Raw genomic sequence first — 19,299 nt, forward strand, 5'->3', positions numbered from 1 at the left:
AATAGTTATATGAAAAGGCCCTGGTATTTTAAAACTTAACTAATATAAAATGGTGATTTTGCTTATGATATGGAAATAATATGTTATAATTCTTGAAAATAAAGCTAGTCAACATAGTAGTAATATTACAATAATGAACTAAGACAAAATTCACAAAATACTGTTAGGTTGGGGGGGGGAAGTATGTGTGTGTGTTAGTGGGTGGGAAGAAATAGGACAAGTACAACCAGTTTCTTAAGTTTTCATATGGTGGAGTCAATAGATACTGTTTTATATCTGAGGGTGATGAGAAAGTGGTTTAAGCATAGTATTTAATGAGATTACATGGCTGCCAAGTTATCAGAAAAACAATTCAACAGACATTGAACTCTAGGAAACTGAGGGTTGATGGAGGGGAGGTGGATGGGGGGGGAAGGGATTACTTGGTGATGGGCATTAAGGAGGGCACTTGATGTAATGAGCACTGGGTGTTATATGCAACTGATGAATACTAAATTTTACCTCTGAAACTAATGAAAAAAAAAAAAGAAAAACAATTCAACTCAAAGAAAATCATACAGCAATGAACAAAAGAAGACTGGAAACAGTAGGAAATCATTAAAAATGATAAAATACCCTAAATAACCGAAACAATTTTGAAAAAGAAGAACAAAGCTTAAGGACTCACACGTCTTGATTTCAAAACATATTACAGTACAGTATGGTACAGCAATATAACAGTACTGGCATAAAAACAGACAAATACTTCAATGGACTAGAACAGCCTAGAAAGAAATCCTCATGTGTATGGTCAAATGATCTATCGTCAAAGGATCTTTGACTCTTAATACCAAGACTACTCAAAAGGGAAATTTCTCTTCAACAAATGGTGTGGGGAAAACTAGATATCCATTTGCAAAGAATGAAGTTGAACCTTACTTTACACCATCTAGAAAAATTAACTCAAAATGGACTGAAGCCCTAAATATAAGATCTAAAACCGTAAAACTCTTAGAAGAACACATACGGGAAAAGTTTCATGGCACTGGACTTGGTAATGATTTCTTGGATATGTCAGCCAAAATTACAGGCAACAAAAGTAAAAACAGACTACAGGGACTACATTAATATTAAATACATCAAAGGACACAATCAATAAAGTAAAAAGGGAGGAAAAACTTATAAATTATATATCTGATAAGGGGTTAATATCCAGAATATACAAAGAACTACAACTCAATAATCAAAAAAAGTAACCTGATTCAAGAATAGGCAAAGGACTTGAATAGACATTTCTCCAACAATGATGTACAAATGGCCAACAAGCATATGAAAAGACATCCAACATTATTAATCATCAGAAATGCAAATCAAAAACAATGAAATACCACTGCATACCCACAAGGATGGCTACTACCAAACAATGACAACAACAGCAACAACAATAAAATCAACCAGGAAATAAGTGTTGGCAAGGATATGGAGAAACTGAAACTCTTGTGAACTGTTTGGTGGGACTATAAAATGGTGTAGCTGCTGTGAAAAAGTATGGTGGTTCCTCAAAAAATTAAAAATAGAATTACCATATGATCCAACCATTCCACTTGTAGATATATGTCCTAAAGAATTGAAAGCAAGGGGGCGCCTGGGTGGCTCAGTTGGTTAAGCGACTGCCTTCGGCTCAGGTCATGATCCTGGAGTCCTGGGGTCGAGTCCCACATCGGGCTCCCTGCTCTGCAGGGAGTCTGCTCCTCCCTCTGACCCTCCCCCCCTCTCAAGTGCTCTCTGTCTCTCTCATTCTGTCTCAAATAAATAAATAAAATCTTTAAAAAAAAAAAAAAAAGAATTGAAAGCAAGGTCTTGAAGACATATTTGCATGACCATGCTCACAGCAGCATTATTCACAATAACCAAGAGGTGGAAGCAACCAAAATGTCCACCGAGGGATGAATGGATAAACAAAATGTGGTATATACATACAATGGAATATTATTCAGCCTTAAAAAGTAGGAAAATCCTGTCACATGGTACAATATAGATGAATCTTGAAGACATTATGCTAAGTAAAGTAAGCCTGTTACTAAAAGACAATACTCTATGATTCCACTTACATGAAGTTATCTAAAATCAAGTAAAACCAGGGGCTCAGGGCAGAGGGAAAGGGGGAGTTGCTGTTTAATGGGTATAGACTTTCCATATTATAATATGAAAAAGTTCTGGAGATCTGTTTCATGACAATGTGAATATATTTAACACTACTGAATTTTACATTTAAAAATGGTTAAGATGATAAATTTTTTGTCATGTTTTTTTTAACCACATTAAAAAGTTCACTTGCCTCAGTCTGAAATGGAATTTTGCATAATAAACATATCAGAACAGGAAAAAATAATAAGGATATTAAAATTTAAACCAAACATATTTATTATAACCTCACAGTTAAGTAGAATAAATTTACCCCAAAAGAAAAATGCTCAAATTTCATTGGGGAAAAAAAGTTAAATTTAACTAGATGCTACTTAGACTTGAGCAAAGTGACCAGAAAGGCTAAAAGTAGAAGGATAGGCAAAGAGAAACTGTGCAAATGTAAAGTTTTAAAAATTGCACTGAAGTGGAATCAAAGACAAAACATTAAAAATGGAAAATAAAACTTACTTTGTATGATTTATGGTATAATTCACAGTGAATAAAAAAGTATCATGAATGTTTATGTGCCAGACGTAAAAATAAATATACATATAAGCCTTTAATTGCCACAAAGATAAATCAACCTTCAAATATACTTTTTTAAAAAAAAACTTCTTTGCCATCTCCCATTTATTTACCATCAATATTTTAAGCTTGTGTGTCTAGCCAACTCTTGTGCATGACAAACTGTAGCTTTTTTAAAGTAAGCTCTACACCCAATGTGGGGCTTGAACTCACAACTCCAAGATCAAGAGTCGCATGCTCTGCCGACTGAGCCAGCCAGGCACCCCTAAGTACACTCTTTGAAGTCCTTAACAGATCAAGGAAACCAATATTTGGGAAAAATATAATTAATAAAAGTGAATTACTGGGTATAACTGGAATGTCATACTCTATATGGAGACTCTACCTCCCTTATCATACCCTTGGAGTACTTGTTCATACATTAAGCCACAAAGAAAATCTCTATAATATCCTTAAAACAGAAATAGAACTGAGTACAATCTCTGATCACAATACTTTAAAATTATAAGTTCATATGTAGTGACAATAAACCCAACTTTCAAGAATTTTTTTTTTTAAATTATCTTCTAAACTTTCCTCTTGGGTCAAACAGGAAATCCAAAGCTACAATTATAGAACATCTAGAAAGTACTACTAATAAAAATACCACAAACTTAAATCTACTAGATATATATAGATATAGATATAGATATATATAACTATATATATAGTTTCCATTTAGGGATCTAAAGAGTCAGATAAAGCAGCCCTCCATCCTTATAACATCCCCACTATCACCACCACCACCACCACCACCACCACCACCACCACCAGAAGTGTATACAACTTTAAGTTCATGACTTTTCTTGAAGCTATCAGAAAGTTGAGGTCACAGGTCAACCTTGGCCCAAAATCTAAGAAGAAATTGTTGTCTGCAGGGAGATATGAGATACGAGCACCAGATCATCTGGAGGAGATACAACTGGACAATATTAAGAAGGATGGAGACTGGATTAGGTAGAGACCAAGTATACATTGGCAAGATGTGAAGCCCTTGGGAGCTATAGGAATTGGGGGAATCTGCACCTTCTAGCTGTTTTTCTATAACCTCCACCAGGAAAAAGATATAAGAGTTTATTCAAGTGTCTATTATAGTGCAGACCCAGGAAACAGGAAGAGCTGTTGTGGGATGGGTACAAAACCCCACCTTGGAGGGATGTTAGCAAAATCAGTAGAATAAGGATTTCCAGGGACCTGTCACCAAAAAACCTGGCAAAACCTGTCAAAAAATCAACCTCATCAGGGCGCCTGGGTGGCTCAGTTGGTTAAGCGACTGCCTTCGGCTCAGGTCATGATCCTGGAGTCCCGGGATCGAGTCCCGCGTCAGGCTCCCTGCTCGGCGGGGAGTCTGCTTCTCCCTCTGACCCTCCTCCCTCTCATGCTCTCTGTCTTTCATTCTCTCTCTCTCAAATAAATAAATAAAATCTTTAAAAAAAAAATCAACCTCATCAGAATTCTAGAAGATAGTCAAAGGTTTATGGCAACTAAGTGAAAACTTGAGCAAGAGCAAGGTCACCTAAACAAGATAGGAGAGCTTTGTGGCTTTTAACTTACCTTTCTCAGGCATGGCACTGAAGACTGTAGCCTGCATTCACAGTGTAGGTACTTGCTTCCAAAGGAAGCACAGAGAGTATGTTGTTCCCAAGGAACTGTTTCTCTGAACCTGCCTGAGTACTCCCTAAAGGATTCACACAAGGGGGCCTATTTTTGTTTAACTAAACTTGGAATTCTTTTAGGGCATTTTAAAGGATGGAATTTCCTTGAAAACACTGAAAACTAAATGAAAAAGGCATTACTGCAAAGGGCAAGCAAGGAAGCAAGGAATACATAAATAAATGAATGAGTGAATAAACAAACAAATAAATAAAATAAATAAAAGTTGGTTGAAACACTACGCACACTGAAAGCCAGGGAGAAAAGCAGGAATTCTGGGGAAACGGGGTTTTGAAAATCTCCCATGAACCCCAGGGAAACTAGAAAGTGCATGCACAGGGCAGAATGCATGGGCAGAAAAGACCTGAGAAGACCATACAGATTCACAACTGGCTGATCTGTAGGTTCAGTGCAAGCTGGAAATTTGGCTAAGGCAGAGTTGTAAATGGCCTATCTAAGCACTAGAGTCCCTAATACAAAGATAATCTACAAAAAACTGGGGAAATTTTTTCCCCTTTCCTTCCTTCTTTCTTTTTTTGCTTTCTCTTGATTCCAGGCACTTAAGGCAATCTGTCAAACAACTAGCTGACTAATGAGCTAAAGAAACAGAGACATCAGAGACCAAAAATACAGTCTGTATAAAAATAGTTTAGAAAAATCACTAAACATACCAACAACTTTAACCCATAACAAGCAGTAACAACAAACCCTAGGGAGTGGGGAGGATAATCTGATTTCCAGAGTTATCACATCACGATATTCAAAATGTCAAGTTTTCAACCAAAAATTACAAGGCATCCAAACAAGAAAGTATGGGACACTTATAAGAAAAACAAAATGAACAGAAACTACCCATCAGGAAGAACAGACATTGGACTTACTCTACAAAGACTTTTTTTTTTTTTTTACTATACAAAGACATTATATCAATCGTCCTAAATATGCTTGAAGAGCTAAAGGAAACCATGGACAAATAAACCAGGAGAATGATGTCTCACCAAATAGAGATTACCAATAAAGAAAAATAAAAAGGAAACAAATATAAATTATGAAGCTGAAAAGTAAAATAACTGAAATGAAAAATTCACCAGAGCAGTTCAACAGTATATTTGAACAGACAGATGAATCTGTGAAGTTGAAGGTAGAATAAATGAAAATATCCAGTCTGAGGGACAGAATGAAAACAGAATAAAGAAAAATGAACAGAGTCTAAGAGACTTATAGAACACCATCAAGCTTACAAAACATATCGAAGGTAGGAGTGTCAAAAGGAGGAGAGAGAGAGGAAGAGTCAGAAAGAATATTTGAAGAAATAATGGTTGGTAAGAGACACGAATCTAAAATTGAAGAAGTTCAATGAACTCCCAGTAGGACAAGCTCCACATCAAGACACATAATAATCAAACTCTTGGGGCTCCTGGGTGGCTCAGTCGTTAAGCATCTGCCTTCGGCTCAGGTCATGATCCCAGGGTCCTGGGATTGAGCCCCGCATCGGGCTCCCTGCTCTGCGGGAAGCCTGCTTCTCTCTCTCCTACTCCCCCTGCTTGTGTTCCCTCTCTTGCTGTGTCTCTCTCTGTCAAATAAATAGATAAAATCTTAAAAAAAAAAAATCAAACTCTTAAAAGTCAAAGATAAAGAAAGAATCTTGAAGCAGTAAGAGTGAAGAGACCCATAACCTAGAAGGGATCATCAGTAAGTTTAACTGCCACTTTCTCATAAGAAATGATGGAGGCCGGGGCACCTGGGTGGCTCAGTTGGTTAAGCGACTGCCTTCGGCTCAGGTCATGATCCTGGAGTCCCTGGATCGAGTCCCGCATCGGGCTCCCTACTCGGCGGGGAGTCTGCTTTGCCCTCTGACCCTCCCCCCTCTCATGTGCTCGCTCTCATTCTCTCTCTCTCAAATAAATAAATAAAATCTTTAAAAAAAAAAAAAGAAATGATGGAGGCCAACAGGGAGTAGGATGACATTTAAAGTGATGCGAGAACTGAAAAAAGAAATCTGTATGTGGCATAGGTGAAGATGTGTCTGGCAAGAATGAAGGTGAAATTCAGACACTCCCAGATAAAAAACAAAAGTTGAAAGAATTCATTACTGGAAGACTTGCCCTATAGGAAATGCTAAAGGGACTCCTTCAGGCTGAAATGAAAAAACAAGAGGCAACACGTGAAGCCATGTGAAGCAATAAAACCATATGATGCCATATGAAGAAATAACACTGGTAAATGTAATACATAGGTAAATATAAAAGTCAGTAGTATTATGTTTCTGGTTTGTAACTCCCCTTTCTTTTCCTATAAGATTTAAAAGACAAACGCATAGGGGTGCCTGGGTGCCTCAGTTGGTTAAGTGTCCAACTCTTGATTTTGGCTCAGGTCATGAGATCGAGCCCCATCTCGGGCTCCAGGCTGGCTGTGGAGTCTGTTTGGGATTCTCTCCCTCTCTCTCTCTGCCCCTCCCCGACTCAAGTGCACAAACGTTCTCTTTCTCTAAAAAAACCCAACAAAAGACGAATGCATAGAAAATAATTATAAATCTATGTTAATGGGTACACAGAAAGTCTAAAGATGTAATCTGTGATTATAACAATTAAAAGGGTGAGAGGCATGGGCGCCTGGGTGGCTCAGTCAGTTAAGTATCTGCCTTTGACTCAGGTCATGATGCCTGCAGTCCTGGGTTTGAGCCCTGCATCGGGCTCCCTGCTCAATGGGGAGCCTGCTTCTCCCTCTCCCTTTGCCCCTCCCCCTGCTCATGCTCTCTCAAGTAAATAAATAATAAATACATAAATAAAATAAAAAATAAAATCTTAAAAAATAAATAAAATCCTAAAAAATAAATAAAAGGGTGAGAGGCAGAGAGATATCGAAGTGGGAGTTTTTGTGTATTATTTAAGCTAGACTGGTATCATTTCATGTTACATATTGTGTTATAGATGTAAGATGTTAATTGTATCCCCAAGGTAAGCACTATGAAAATAAATATAAAGGAAAGGAAATGAGACAGTAATCAAAATGGTTCATTATAGGAAATCAGTTAAATACAAAGGAAGGCAGGAATAGAGGAACTGAAAAAGAAAAAATTTATATAAGATATAAACAAATGGCAAAATTGCCAAAGTTAAGTCCTTTCCTATCAGTAATTATTTTAAATGTAAATAGATTGAACTCTCCAATTAGACGGTAGAGATGGCAAAATGGATTTTAAAAAACATGATCCACTTATGTGTTGTCTAAAAAAGACTTCATTAATTCATTCATTTTAAAAACTAAGGCAAAATATTTTTAAAGATTTATTTATTTGTTTTGGGAGGGGAGGGGCAGAGGGAGAGAATCTCAAGCACTCTCTGCTGAGTGTGGACCCCAGCAGGGGCTTGATCTCACAACACTGAGATCACAACCTGAGCCGAAATCAAGAGTCGGATGCTCAACTGACTGAGCCACCCAGGCTCCCCAACTAAGGCAATTCAGTAACATACAGACACATGCACTGAGGCTGTTTTCTTATACAGCTGATCCTTGAACAACACAGGAAAAAGGGGTGCTGACCCCTGAAGGTAGCAGTAAATCCACATCTAACTTTTGACTCCACCTAAATTAACTAATAGCCTACTACTGATGAGAAGCCTTATGATAACATAAACAGTTGCTTAACTTACATTTTATATATGTTATATATATTACGAACTGTATTCTTATAATAAAGCTAGAGAAAAAAAAATGTTATTATTAAGTAAGTCGTAAGAGAATACATTTGCAATATAGCACTGTATCGAAAGAAATCTGCATATAAGTAGATATTTCACACCTATGTTGCTCACATCCATGCTCTTCAAGGCTCAACTGTAATTTAAAATGACATGGAGCAGGACTGATGCTTTAGCCCATTTCAATTAGACTAAATATCATATTCTCAAGAATAGGATTTGTTGTTGCTGCTACCCTAGTAGTTCCTTTCATCAGAAGGGGTCTGATATATGTGTTAGTCTGGCAATACCCTACAATCCCACGCCACTACTTCCAGAACCCATTTAGTCAGGACCAATCCACGCTCAGGAAAGGCTGACCCCCAGTCCTCTCTTTATCACAAGTCCATCCTGCAAATTGTCAGTGTGTGGCAGCCTACACTGGGAATGTTATTGGTGCCATATCATTTTTACCAGATGTTATTAATGAAGTCATTCCGCTCTGGCTCCCTCCACAGCACCCACCAGAAAAGGACAGGGTCCTCAACCAACCCCACAGAAAATGTACAGCCCAAACTGCCATCCCCTTGCTGTCCCCCATTCCCCCCTCCATTTTGAAAAAGACTTACTTTAGATCCAAAGACACAGTATTTGAAAGTAAAAGGATGGAAAAGATACCCCATGCAAAGAGTGGTAATGAAAAGAAAGCTGGGGTCGCTCTACTAATGCGAGAAAAGAGACTTTGAGTTAAAAATCATTACAAGAGATAAAGAAGGGGATTATTTATTGATAAGAGGGTCAACCCATGAAGAAGATATAACAATTATGGACATACACATACCTGACAACAGAACTTCAAAATATATGAAGCAAAAATGGACAGAACTGAATGGAGAAACAGTTCCACATTAATAGCGGCAGACTTCAATATATCACTTTCAATATGATAGAAAAACTATATAAAAGACCAGTAAGGAAACGGGACTTGAATAACACTATAAACCAACTAGACCTAACAGACATATACAAAACACTCTAACCAACAGCAGCACGATCCTCTCAAGTGCACATGAAAATTCTCCACAAGAGACCATATGCTAGGCTATAAAATAAGTCATAATAAATTTAAAAGGACTGAAATAATACAAAGTTTATTCTTTGGCCACAGGGGACTGAAACTAGAAATCAATACCAGAAAGAAATTTGGAAAATAAACAAAAATGTGGTAATTAAATAGTCAAACTATTAATGGCCAAAAAAGAAACTACAAGAGAAATTAGAAAATACTTTGAGATGAATGAAAATGAAAACAACATACCAAAACTTTGGAATGCAGTGAAGGCTGAATTCAGAAAAAAATTAGTATCTACAAAAGCAGTGCTCAGAGGAAACTTGTAATAGTAAACACCTGTACTAAAAAAGCATAATAATTTCATAATTTTTTTCTTCCAAGTTTTTATTTAAATTCCAGTTAGTTAACATACAGTTTCAGGTGTAGGATTTAGTGATTCATCACTTACACAGAATAATAATTTCAAACCAATAATCTAACTTTAAACTGTAAAGAAATAGAATAAAAAGAGCAAACTAAACCCAAAGCAAGCAGAAGTAAATCATAAAGATTAGAGTGGAGATAAATGAAATTGTGACTAGAGAAGCAATAGAGATGGATAAATTCTTATAAACACATACACTACAAAAACTGACTCAAGAAGAAACAAAATCTGAGTAGACTTAACAACAAAGAGATTGAATCAGCAATAAACATTCCCCCAAAGAAAAACACATGACTGGTGGCTTCACTGATGAATTCCACCAAACATTTAAAGAAAGTATCAATCATTAACACTAGTTCTTCCCAAACTCATCCAAAAAATAGAAGATGAGGGACAATGTCCTAACTCATTTTATGAGGCAGCAGACAAAGGTATCTTAAGAAAACTATAGGTCAATATCCCTTAGAAATAGAGATGCAAAAGTCCTCTTCAAATTCTAGCAAAGTGAATCCAGCAGCAGATGACAAGAATTATATATCAAGGGGCGCCTGGGTGGCTCAGTCGTTAAGCGTCTGCCTTCGGCTCAGGTCATGATCCCAGGGTCCTGGGATCGAGCCCCGCATCGGGCTCCCTGCTCCGCGGGAAGCCTGCTTCTCTCTCTCCCACTCCCCCTGCCTATGTTCCCTCTCTCGTTGTCTCTCTCTCTGTCAAATAAATAAAACCTTTAAAAAAAAAAAAAGAATTATATATCAAGACAAAGGAGTATTTAAGGACTTACCACAGGAATGCAAGGTTGATTCATTAAATAATTATCAATATATACCATATTAATAGAATAAAAGAAAAAAAAAAGACCCATGTGATCATCCCAGTAGATGCTGATGCATCTGGCAAAAGCCACAACCCTTTTATGGTAAAATTACTCATCAAAAAAGAAAAAAAAAAAAGGGAACTTCCTTAACATGGTAAAAGTCATATATGAAAACTCAAAGCTAACATCATTCTCAATGGTGAAAGACTAAATGCTTTCCTTCTAAGATCATGAACAAGACTATGACGTCCACTTTTGCCACTTCTATGTGACACTGTTGGGTCTGGAATTTCTAGCCAGACTAATTAGGCAAGAAAAATAAATAATGGGCACCCACATTGGAAAGGAGGAAGTAAGACTATCTCTGTTTACAGATAACATGATCTTATATGTAGTAAATCCTAAAGAATCCACAAGAGAACTGTTAGGAGTTAACAAATGAATTCAGTAAAGTTAAGGGGTACAAAACCAACATGCAAAAATTAATTATGTATCTATATACTAGCAATAAATAATGCAAACATGAAATTAAGAAAACAATTACACTTAAAATAGCATCAAAAAGAAAAACTTACTAAAATTAATATGGAATTTCAAGGGACTCTGAATAGCCAAAACAGTCTTAAAAAAGAAGAAGAAGTTGTAGGTCCTACACTTTCTGATTTCAAAATTAATTACAAAGATACAATAAACTGAAACCAGCATGGTACTGGCATAAAGAAAGACATAAAGACCAACAGAATAGAATAGAAAGCCCAGAAATAAACCCTCACATATATGGTCAAATGATTTTTGATAAGGGTGCCAAGACCATTCAATGGGGAAAAGAGTCTTTTTTCAACAAATGGTGCTGGGACATCTAGATATCCACATGCAGAAGAATGAGTTGGAGCTTTACTTTGCACCATATACAAAAAATAGCCTCAAAATGGATTAAAAACCTAAACATGAGACCTAAAACCATAAAACTCTTAGAAGAAAACAGAATAAAACCTTAATGACATTGCATTTGGCAATGATTTCCTGGATATGACACCAAAAGCACAGGCACCAAAAGCAAAAACAGACAATTTGGATTACATCTAAATTAAAAATGCCTGTGCATCCAAGGACAAAATCAACAGAGTGAAAAGGCAATCCACGGAGTAAGAAAGAATATTACAAATTAGGTAGAAGAGGCTAATATCCAGAATATATAAAGAACTCCTACAACTCAACAACAAACTTGAGTAAAAACCAGGCAAAGGACTTGAATAGATATTTGTCCAGAGATGATATACAAATAACCAATAAGCACATAAATATGTTCAACATCACTAATCATTAGAGACCTGTAAATTGAAATACAATGACATACCAGTTCACACCCATTAGGATGGCTACTATAAAAAAAACAAAACAAGTGTTGGCAAGGATGTGGAGAAATTGGAACCCTTGTGCACTGTTGGTGGGACTGTAAAATGGTGCAGCTACTGTGGAAAACAATATGGTGGCTCCTCAAATAATTAAAAACAGAATTCTATGATTCAGCCATTTCACTTCTGGCTATATATCCCCCAAACTGAAAGCAGGCTCTTGAACAGATATTTGCACACCCATATCCACAGCAACATTATTCACAATAGTCAAAATATGGAGTAACCCAACTGCCTATAGACAGTTGAATGGGTAAACAAAATGTGCTATATACATGTTACCATTTACTCTTAGAAAGTAAGAAAATCCTGTTACATGCTACAACATGGATGAACCTTCAGGATATTTTACTAAATGAAATCAGCCTATTACTAAAAGACAAATAATATATGATTCCATTTATATGAGGTTACCTAGAGTAGTCCAATTCATAGAGACAGAAAATAGAATAGTGGTGGCAATGGGTTGAGCATAAGGTGGAATGAGGAGTTTGAGTGGGTATAGAGTTTCAGTTCTGCAAGATAAAAAAGAGTTCTGGAGATGGAGGATGGTAATGTTTGCACAGTGACAGGAATGTACCTAGTACCACCAAGGTGCACACTTAAAAATGGATATGATGATAAATTTTGTTATATGTATTTTACCACAATTAAGAATAAAAAAAGAAAGAACAAGAAAATCCAATAAGAATAAATTTAACCATGAAGGTGCAAGACTTGGACAATGAAAACTACAAAACATTGCTGGAAGAAATTAAAAACCTAAATAAATTGATAGACATTCGTGTTCGCAGACTGGAAGACTTAATGTTAGGATGGCAATAAACTCCAAACCAATCTACAGATTCGAACCAATTAATATCAAAATCCCAATGACCTTTTGGCAGAAATGGAAAAGCTGATCTTAAAATTCATTTGGAAATACAAGGGGGCTGAACAGCCAAAGTAGTCTTGAAAAAGAACAAAACTGGAGAACTCATGCATCTCAATTTTAAAACTTACTACAAAGATACAGTTATCAAAAACATTACGGTAATGGAATATAGCTAAGCATGTAGATCAAAGGAATACAATGGAGGGCCCAGAAATAAACCTTCAGATCTATTGTCAATTGATTTTTGACAAGAGTGCCAAGACCATTCAATGGGGAAAGAATAGTCTTTTTAACTACTGGTGCTAGGACAACTGGATATCCATGTGGAAAAGAATGATGTCATATCATACACAAAAATTAACCCAATATACATCAAATATGCAAAGGAAAGAGCTAACAAGTATAAAAGTCTTAAAAGAATATAGAGCTAAATCTTCAAGACTTTGGATTTGGCAATGGTTTCTTAGATATGACAACAAAAGCACAAGTAACAAAAGAAAAAATAGGACTTCATCAAAAGTAAACGGTTATGCATCAAGGACAGTAATAAGCTCTCCCAGAGAGTGGGAACAAATATTTGCAAATTATATATTCAATAAGAATCTACAATCCAGAATATATAAAGAACTCTTGCTCAAAAACAAAAAGACAAACAACTTAATTATAAGTGAGCAAAGACTTGAATAGACATTTCTCCAAAGAATACATATATATGGCCAACAAGCACACAAAAAGATGTTTAACGTCATTAGCCATTAGGAAAGAGAAAGGCAAATCAAAACCACAATCAAAATGACAATGAGTATGAGATACCACTTCACACCTACTAGCATGGCAAAAAAAGTCATAAAACAAAGTAAATAAAAAGTGCTGGTGAATGTGGAGAAATTGGAACCCTCAGACATTGCTGGTGGGAATATAGAATGGTGTATCCTCTGTGGAAAACAGTTTGGTAATTACTCAATAAACTAAACACAGAATTACCATATGACCCAGTACTTCCACTCCTAAGTGTATACCCAAAAGAACTGTACACAGGTGTTTAAATAAAAACTTGTATACAAATGTTCATATCTGGTCTTTTTACAGTAGCCAAAAGATGGAAACAACCTAAATGTCCATGAACAGATGAATGGATAAATAAAATGGAGTATATACTCTCAATGAAATATTATTCAGCCATAAAAAGCAATAAAGTACTGATACATGCTAGGACATGGATGAATCTCAAAAATATGCTAAAGTGATAGAAGTCTGACATAAAGGTCATATATTGTATGATTCCATTTATATGAAATATACAGAATAGGCACCAGAGAGTGAGTGCTTAACGATTATGAAGTTTCTACTGGAGGGATGAAAAAGTACACAAACCAGATAGTGGTGCTGATGTAAAACACCGTAAAACTCAGTGCCACTGAACCGTATACTTTAAAATGGTTAAAACTGTAAACTTTATGTAAAGTGTGTGTTTCACCACACACCAAAAAACCCTCTACCAAGATCTTTTTTCCCTATCTCCTCTATGCAACAAAAAGCCTTCATCTGTATCATTCCCGATTCTTCACCTACTTTAAAGAAAAAAAGTCATATTGTACTATTTATACATGTAATCATTACCATTTAATACCTACCCAAAACTCAATTATGAGAAATATTTATGGCAAATTGTCTGAATGTCTTCTGCCTCCTTTCCTCTAGACAAGTGGTCTCTAAATTTGTTGATCATGCAGTCCTACTGATAAAAGTATTTTTGAGCACAAATCACCAAAGTAGATATTTATTTAAAGTTATAAATTATGACTGTACTCATATATTATAAAAGATATACAGAAATATAAATTTTAAAAGGTTGAGAAAAATAAATACAAATCTAACATTTTTTTTAACACCTTTCTTTCTATACCCTAATGACCCATTCTGCAAGCATCCTTCTTTGGAGAGCACTCCTCTAGATACCCTAAATTTTATTCTTGGGTTAAAGTAATAGTCCGCACTTGCTGACCCCTTGAAATCTACCTTTACCGAACTCCCTAACCTAAGGTCATATTAACCTTACGGGTGTTGTTACTGAATCTCTTGTGAGGATGCGTTGAAGACTCTGTTACATACATCGTGTGCCTTCTTTACGAGGATAGATGAGAGAAATTTCTCTTAGGTCTTAGTATCAGAAATATCTATAATGCTTTTGAAAATTTAGTTTGTTTTTATATTACAGACTTACGTAATTGATCACAAAATTCTAGGAACACCAACTGCTAGAAAACAAAGAGCAAAATTCGTGGCTCACTTCTAGCAACCATACCCACAGGTATATTGCTCTCCCAACTTGTCTTCCCATCACTCACAACCCTTCATTTATTTATTTTTAAAATCATGTTGTAGCTCATCCCTCCCTGGCTTCAATTTAATTTTCTATCATTCTAATTCTTCATTTACTAAAAAAAAAAAAAAATCATTATTGTATTACTTATATATGTATGTGTGTGTATATATATGTATGTGTATATCTGTGTATGTGTTTAAAAGCACCTCAAAAGTTCTTGAAAGACAGGGAGGAACAAATAAACAAAAAAACGCCAGAGAAACAAAAAAAGCCAGGCACTATTGTTCAGTATGGAGATCATCCTAAATTGGAAGCTCCCCTGTGCCAGGGGTATACTTTGCAGATTCTGAAGCATTTAGCAGCAAAGCCCTTCATCCAAAGGGTAATTCGTAACTGAGTTTTGATGAAAAGAATGACAACTCACAATAGCACTGTACTACACTTTCTCACTCTTTTCCAGTTGGTAAGAAATGTTAAAGTGAGGAAAGGGCAATTGGCTTTTTTTTCACCTGTGTGCAAGGCTTAACTAAAAAGTCCATGAAAAAGGGAGTCACATTGCCAGATGGAATTTGTAGCCATGTACCTGGATGTGTTTCCTTCTGGTGTGCTCAGAAGTCATTTGGGGATGACCCGTATTCAATGCTTTCTTGTTCTTCTTGTTCCGCCTCTCAAAGTATCTCCTCTGATGGTCGGTGAGGCTGCTGTATAATTTAATTCGCCTGGGTGACAGACAAACTCTTTCCTGGCCAAAAGCCTGGATCAGTCGGGCTGTGTCAATGGTAGAAATAGAGCTGCTCCTCTCATGCAAAGCCACCTCTCTATCTGTTTGGGTCAATATATCTGATTCCACAGGAGAAGTGGTGGTGGAAACGATGTTGGTGGGGGTGTCTGTGAGCAGCTCACTCTCCTCTGAGGGTCTAGAATCTGAAGAAGTGTTGTTTTTATAATGAAAACCTGGCTGTTTTCTCAGGATGTACTTATCAAATTTAATCTGTTCAATTTTAATCTGATTGGGTTTCCCAGCTTGATGAGTAGAAAGCACCTTGCTTTTTTTAAGCTCTCCTGCAGTTTTATGGAATTTCTCTAGGCTCTTATACCGCTTCTTTTTCTGAAGCTTGTTTTTCTGCTGTTGCTGTCTACCACTCCATTCCTTAACATCTCGTTCCCCTCTGCTGTCATCCTGTGTGCTTTCAGAGGTCCGGAGAGAGTATGTGATGGGATTCTGAAGAAGTTTAGCCAAACGATCAAGTCGCTCCACCAAGGATAGTTCTTTCCTGTCACTGAACTCAGGAGGTTTCTGTTGCCTCTGTCGTTCCTGATACTTGTTCCAGAGTTCATTCAAACTCACAGTGTGCTGAGCTGTTGGCTCTGGGGTGACCTTATGATCCTTTTTTTGATCATTAATTTGTTTGTCACTTTTTGGATAATCTCTAGCCCGACTTTTAGCAGTATGCATCACTTCATTTTCCAAGTTTACATTGATACTGAGGCTCTCTATTCTGGTATAATCTGCCTTTGGCTTTTCCACGTTTTGATGAGGGGAAGGAAGACGAGTGTGTTCTCTTTGTTTGTCTGGATGATGCTGAAAGACATCTTTCCAAGAATGTCTCATGAATACACTCCTCCCTAAGGATTCATGGCAAAAATCTTGATCACTTGGTAGGTGCACTGGATGATGAAAGTAAAACTTGGCTGACCTGAAGACAGAATGGGTAGTATTTTCAAATTCTGAATGACATCTGGACTCTGAAAAGGAGAAAGAAAAAGATTTTAAAGGACTTTCAAAATATTTGCATTCCATTTAGAAATGGTATTCACACTTAATTCTCTAGATACAGAACAAAGACCTAAGGCAAGAACAGTTTTATATAAAGTTTCAGGAAATTCACTGCCTACACAAAGGATTCTAGCCATGTGCCTATGGGCCAGATCGACACAATAAAACTTTAAAGGACTAAGGGTCAAAAGACTTGGATTCTAGGTTAGATTCTGCCATAGACTGGCTGTGTGACCTTAGGAAGGTACTTTAGTTCTCTGGATTATAACAGCAACTGTTAATGTATTCACTGCCTGCTACATGTGGACTATTACAATATGTGCTATCTTTTTTCCTTTCAATTCAATCTTGCTGATAAAACAGAGAGAGGTACTGTTAACCTTATTTCAGCTAAGAAACCTGAGATTTCATTTTCATCATCAGTAATTAAACAGGTGGGATTAAAAAAAAAACTCTTCATGTGTCTTAGAGGCTTTTAAAATTCCCTTCTCTGAACCATCTTCACATTTCCCCCCAGTTTTTTTTATTGTGGTAAAATACACCTAACATAAAATTTACCATCTTCGGGCGCCTGGGTGGCTCAGTTGGTTAAGGGACTGCCTTTGGCTCAGGTCATGATCCTGGAGTCCCGGGATCGAGTCCCGCATTGGGCTCCCTGCTCAGCGGGGAGTCTGCTTCTCCCTCTGACCCCCCCCCATGCTCTCTCTATCTCATTCTCTCTCTCAAATAAATAAATAAAATCTTTAAAAAAAAATTTACCATATTCATCTTCAGTTTTTGGCAGTCATTATTCTAATGTCAAAACAGGCATTTTTAGATATAAGAACATCTTACAATTATAAACCCTAACTGTAAACACTAATATACACATTTCTGGAGTTCCAAGTCACGTGTAGAAACAAAGATATATACATGCAACAAAGTAACATTTGTGACTATGGGATCCTTTTTGCCCATACTATAGATTATTGGCTACCAGAATTTTCATTACTCTGAGAATCCCTAAGACATTTCCCCAGACTACAATAAGATACATGGATCTGCTTTTATACCTAAAGTATAAAGACTCTCAAACCTCCCAACAAACAAAAGTCCAAGACCAGATAGCTTCACTGGTAAATTCTACCAACATTTAAAGAATACAAAATCTTCTCAAAGTCTTCCAAAAACTACAAGAGGAGGGAACACTTCCAAACTCATTTTATGAGGCCACTAAGGCCACTATTACCCTGACAAGGATACTACAAGAAAAGAAAGTTACAAGCCAATATCCTTAATGAACACAGGAGCAAAAATCCTCAACAAAATATTAGCATATATATAAAAAGGATCACACATCATGATCAAGTGGGATTTATTGCAGGGATTCAAGGATGGTTTAACATCCACAGTTCAATCAATGTGATATACCAAATTAACAAAATGAAGGATAAAAATCATTTATCATCTCAACAGATGCAGAAAAAGTATTTGAGAAAATTCAATATCCATTCATGACAAAAACTCTCAACAAAATAGGTACAGAAGGAATGTACCTCAATGTAACGCAGGTCATATATGACAAGACCATAGCTGACATCACACTCAACGGTAAAAAACTGAAAGCCTTTCCTTTAAGATCAGGAACAAGACAAGGATACCTACTCTTGCCACTTTTATTCAACGTACTACTGGAAGTCCTGGCCAGAGTAATTAGGCAAGAAAAAGGTGGGGGGGGGGAGGGGAGGCATTCATTCCTGTCCTCTTCCAATCTGTTCTTCAAATAGTAATCTTCAAAAATGTAAATTGGACCTATCATTTTCTATTTAACAACTTTCTCTTACTCTTAGAACAAAACTCAAACTCCTTAACGAGGTGTACATGTACCTCACTATGCATTACTCTCCTCCTTGATAATTATATTCTAATTATGCTGGCCTTTCCCCTTGTTTCATTAAGTAGCATAAGCAAAGGCATAAAAGTGGGAAAGCATTAAGCAAATAGTTGAGTGTAAACATTCAGTTTATGTGGCTATACAATTTACAAGTAAAGGCAATTAATAAGGTAGGAAAGGTTACTTGGGACCAACAGAACAGAGAGCCCAGAAATAAATCCACCCATATATGGTCAACTGATCTTCAGTAAGAGTGCTCAGAATACCCAGAGGGGAAAGAACAGGCTCTTGAACAAATCGTGTTAGATAGGCAAAATCTAATCTAACAAATCGTTTTCCATAGGCAAAAGAATGAAATGGACCCTTACCTTACACCATACACAAAAATCAACTCAAGGGGTACCTGGGTGGCTCAGCTGGTTAGGCATCTGCCATCAGCTAGGGTCATGACCTCAGGGTTCTGGGATCGAGTCCTGTGTCGGGCTACCTGCTCAGCAGGGAGTCTGCTTCTCCCTCTTTCTCCACCCCTCCCCCTGTTCACGCTCTGTCTCTCAAAATCTTGAAAAAAATCAACTCAAAATGGATTACAGACTTAAATGTAAGACCTGAAACTATAAAACTCCCAGAAGAAAACAAAGGGGAAAAGCTTCATGACACTGATCTT

At 36.7% G+C, this 19,299-nt stretch overlaps 1 protein-coding gene across 1 annotated transcript in view; it reads right to left on the reverse strand.

Annotated features, from left to right (window-relative positions):
• Positions 1-19,299, reverse strand: part of ALMS1 (ALMS1 centrosome and basal body associated protein) — a 213,108-nt gene that overhangs the window by 23,303 nt on the left and 170,506 nt on the right. Inside the window, exon 18 of the mRNA XM_044918883.1 lies at positions 15,569-16,731. Within this exon, the coding sequence (XP_044774818.1) occupies positions 15,569-16,731 (1,163 nt within the window). The remainder of the gene's footprint in view (positions 1-15,568; positions 16,732-19,299) is intronic.

Source organism: Neomonachus schauinslandi, chromosome 10 (genome assembly GCF_002201575.2).
Source record: "Neomonachus schauinslandi chromosome 10, ASM220157v2, whole genome shotgun sequence".
NCBI lineage: Eukaryota > Metazoa > Chordata > Mammalia > Carnivora > Phocidae > Neomonachus > Neomonachus schauinslandi.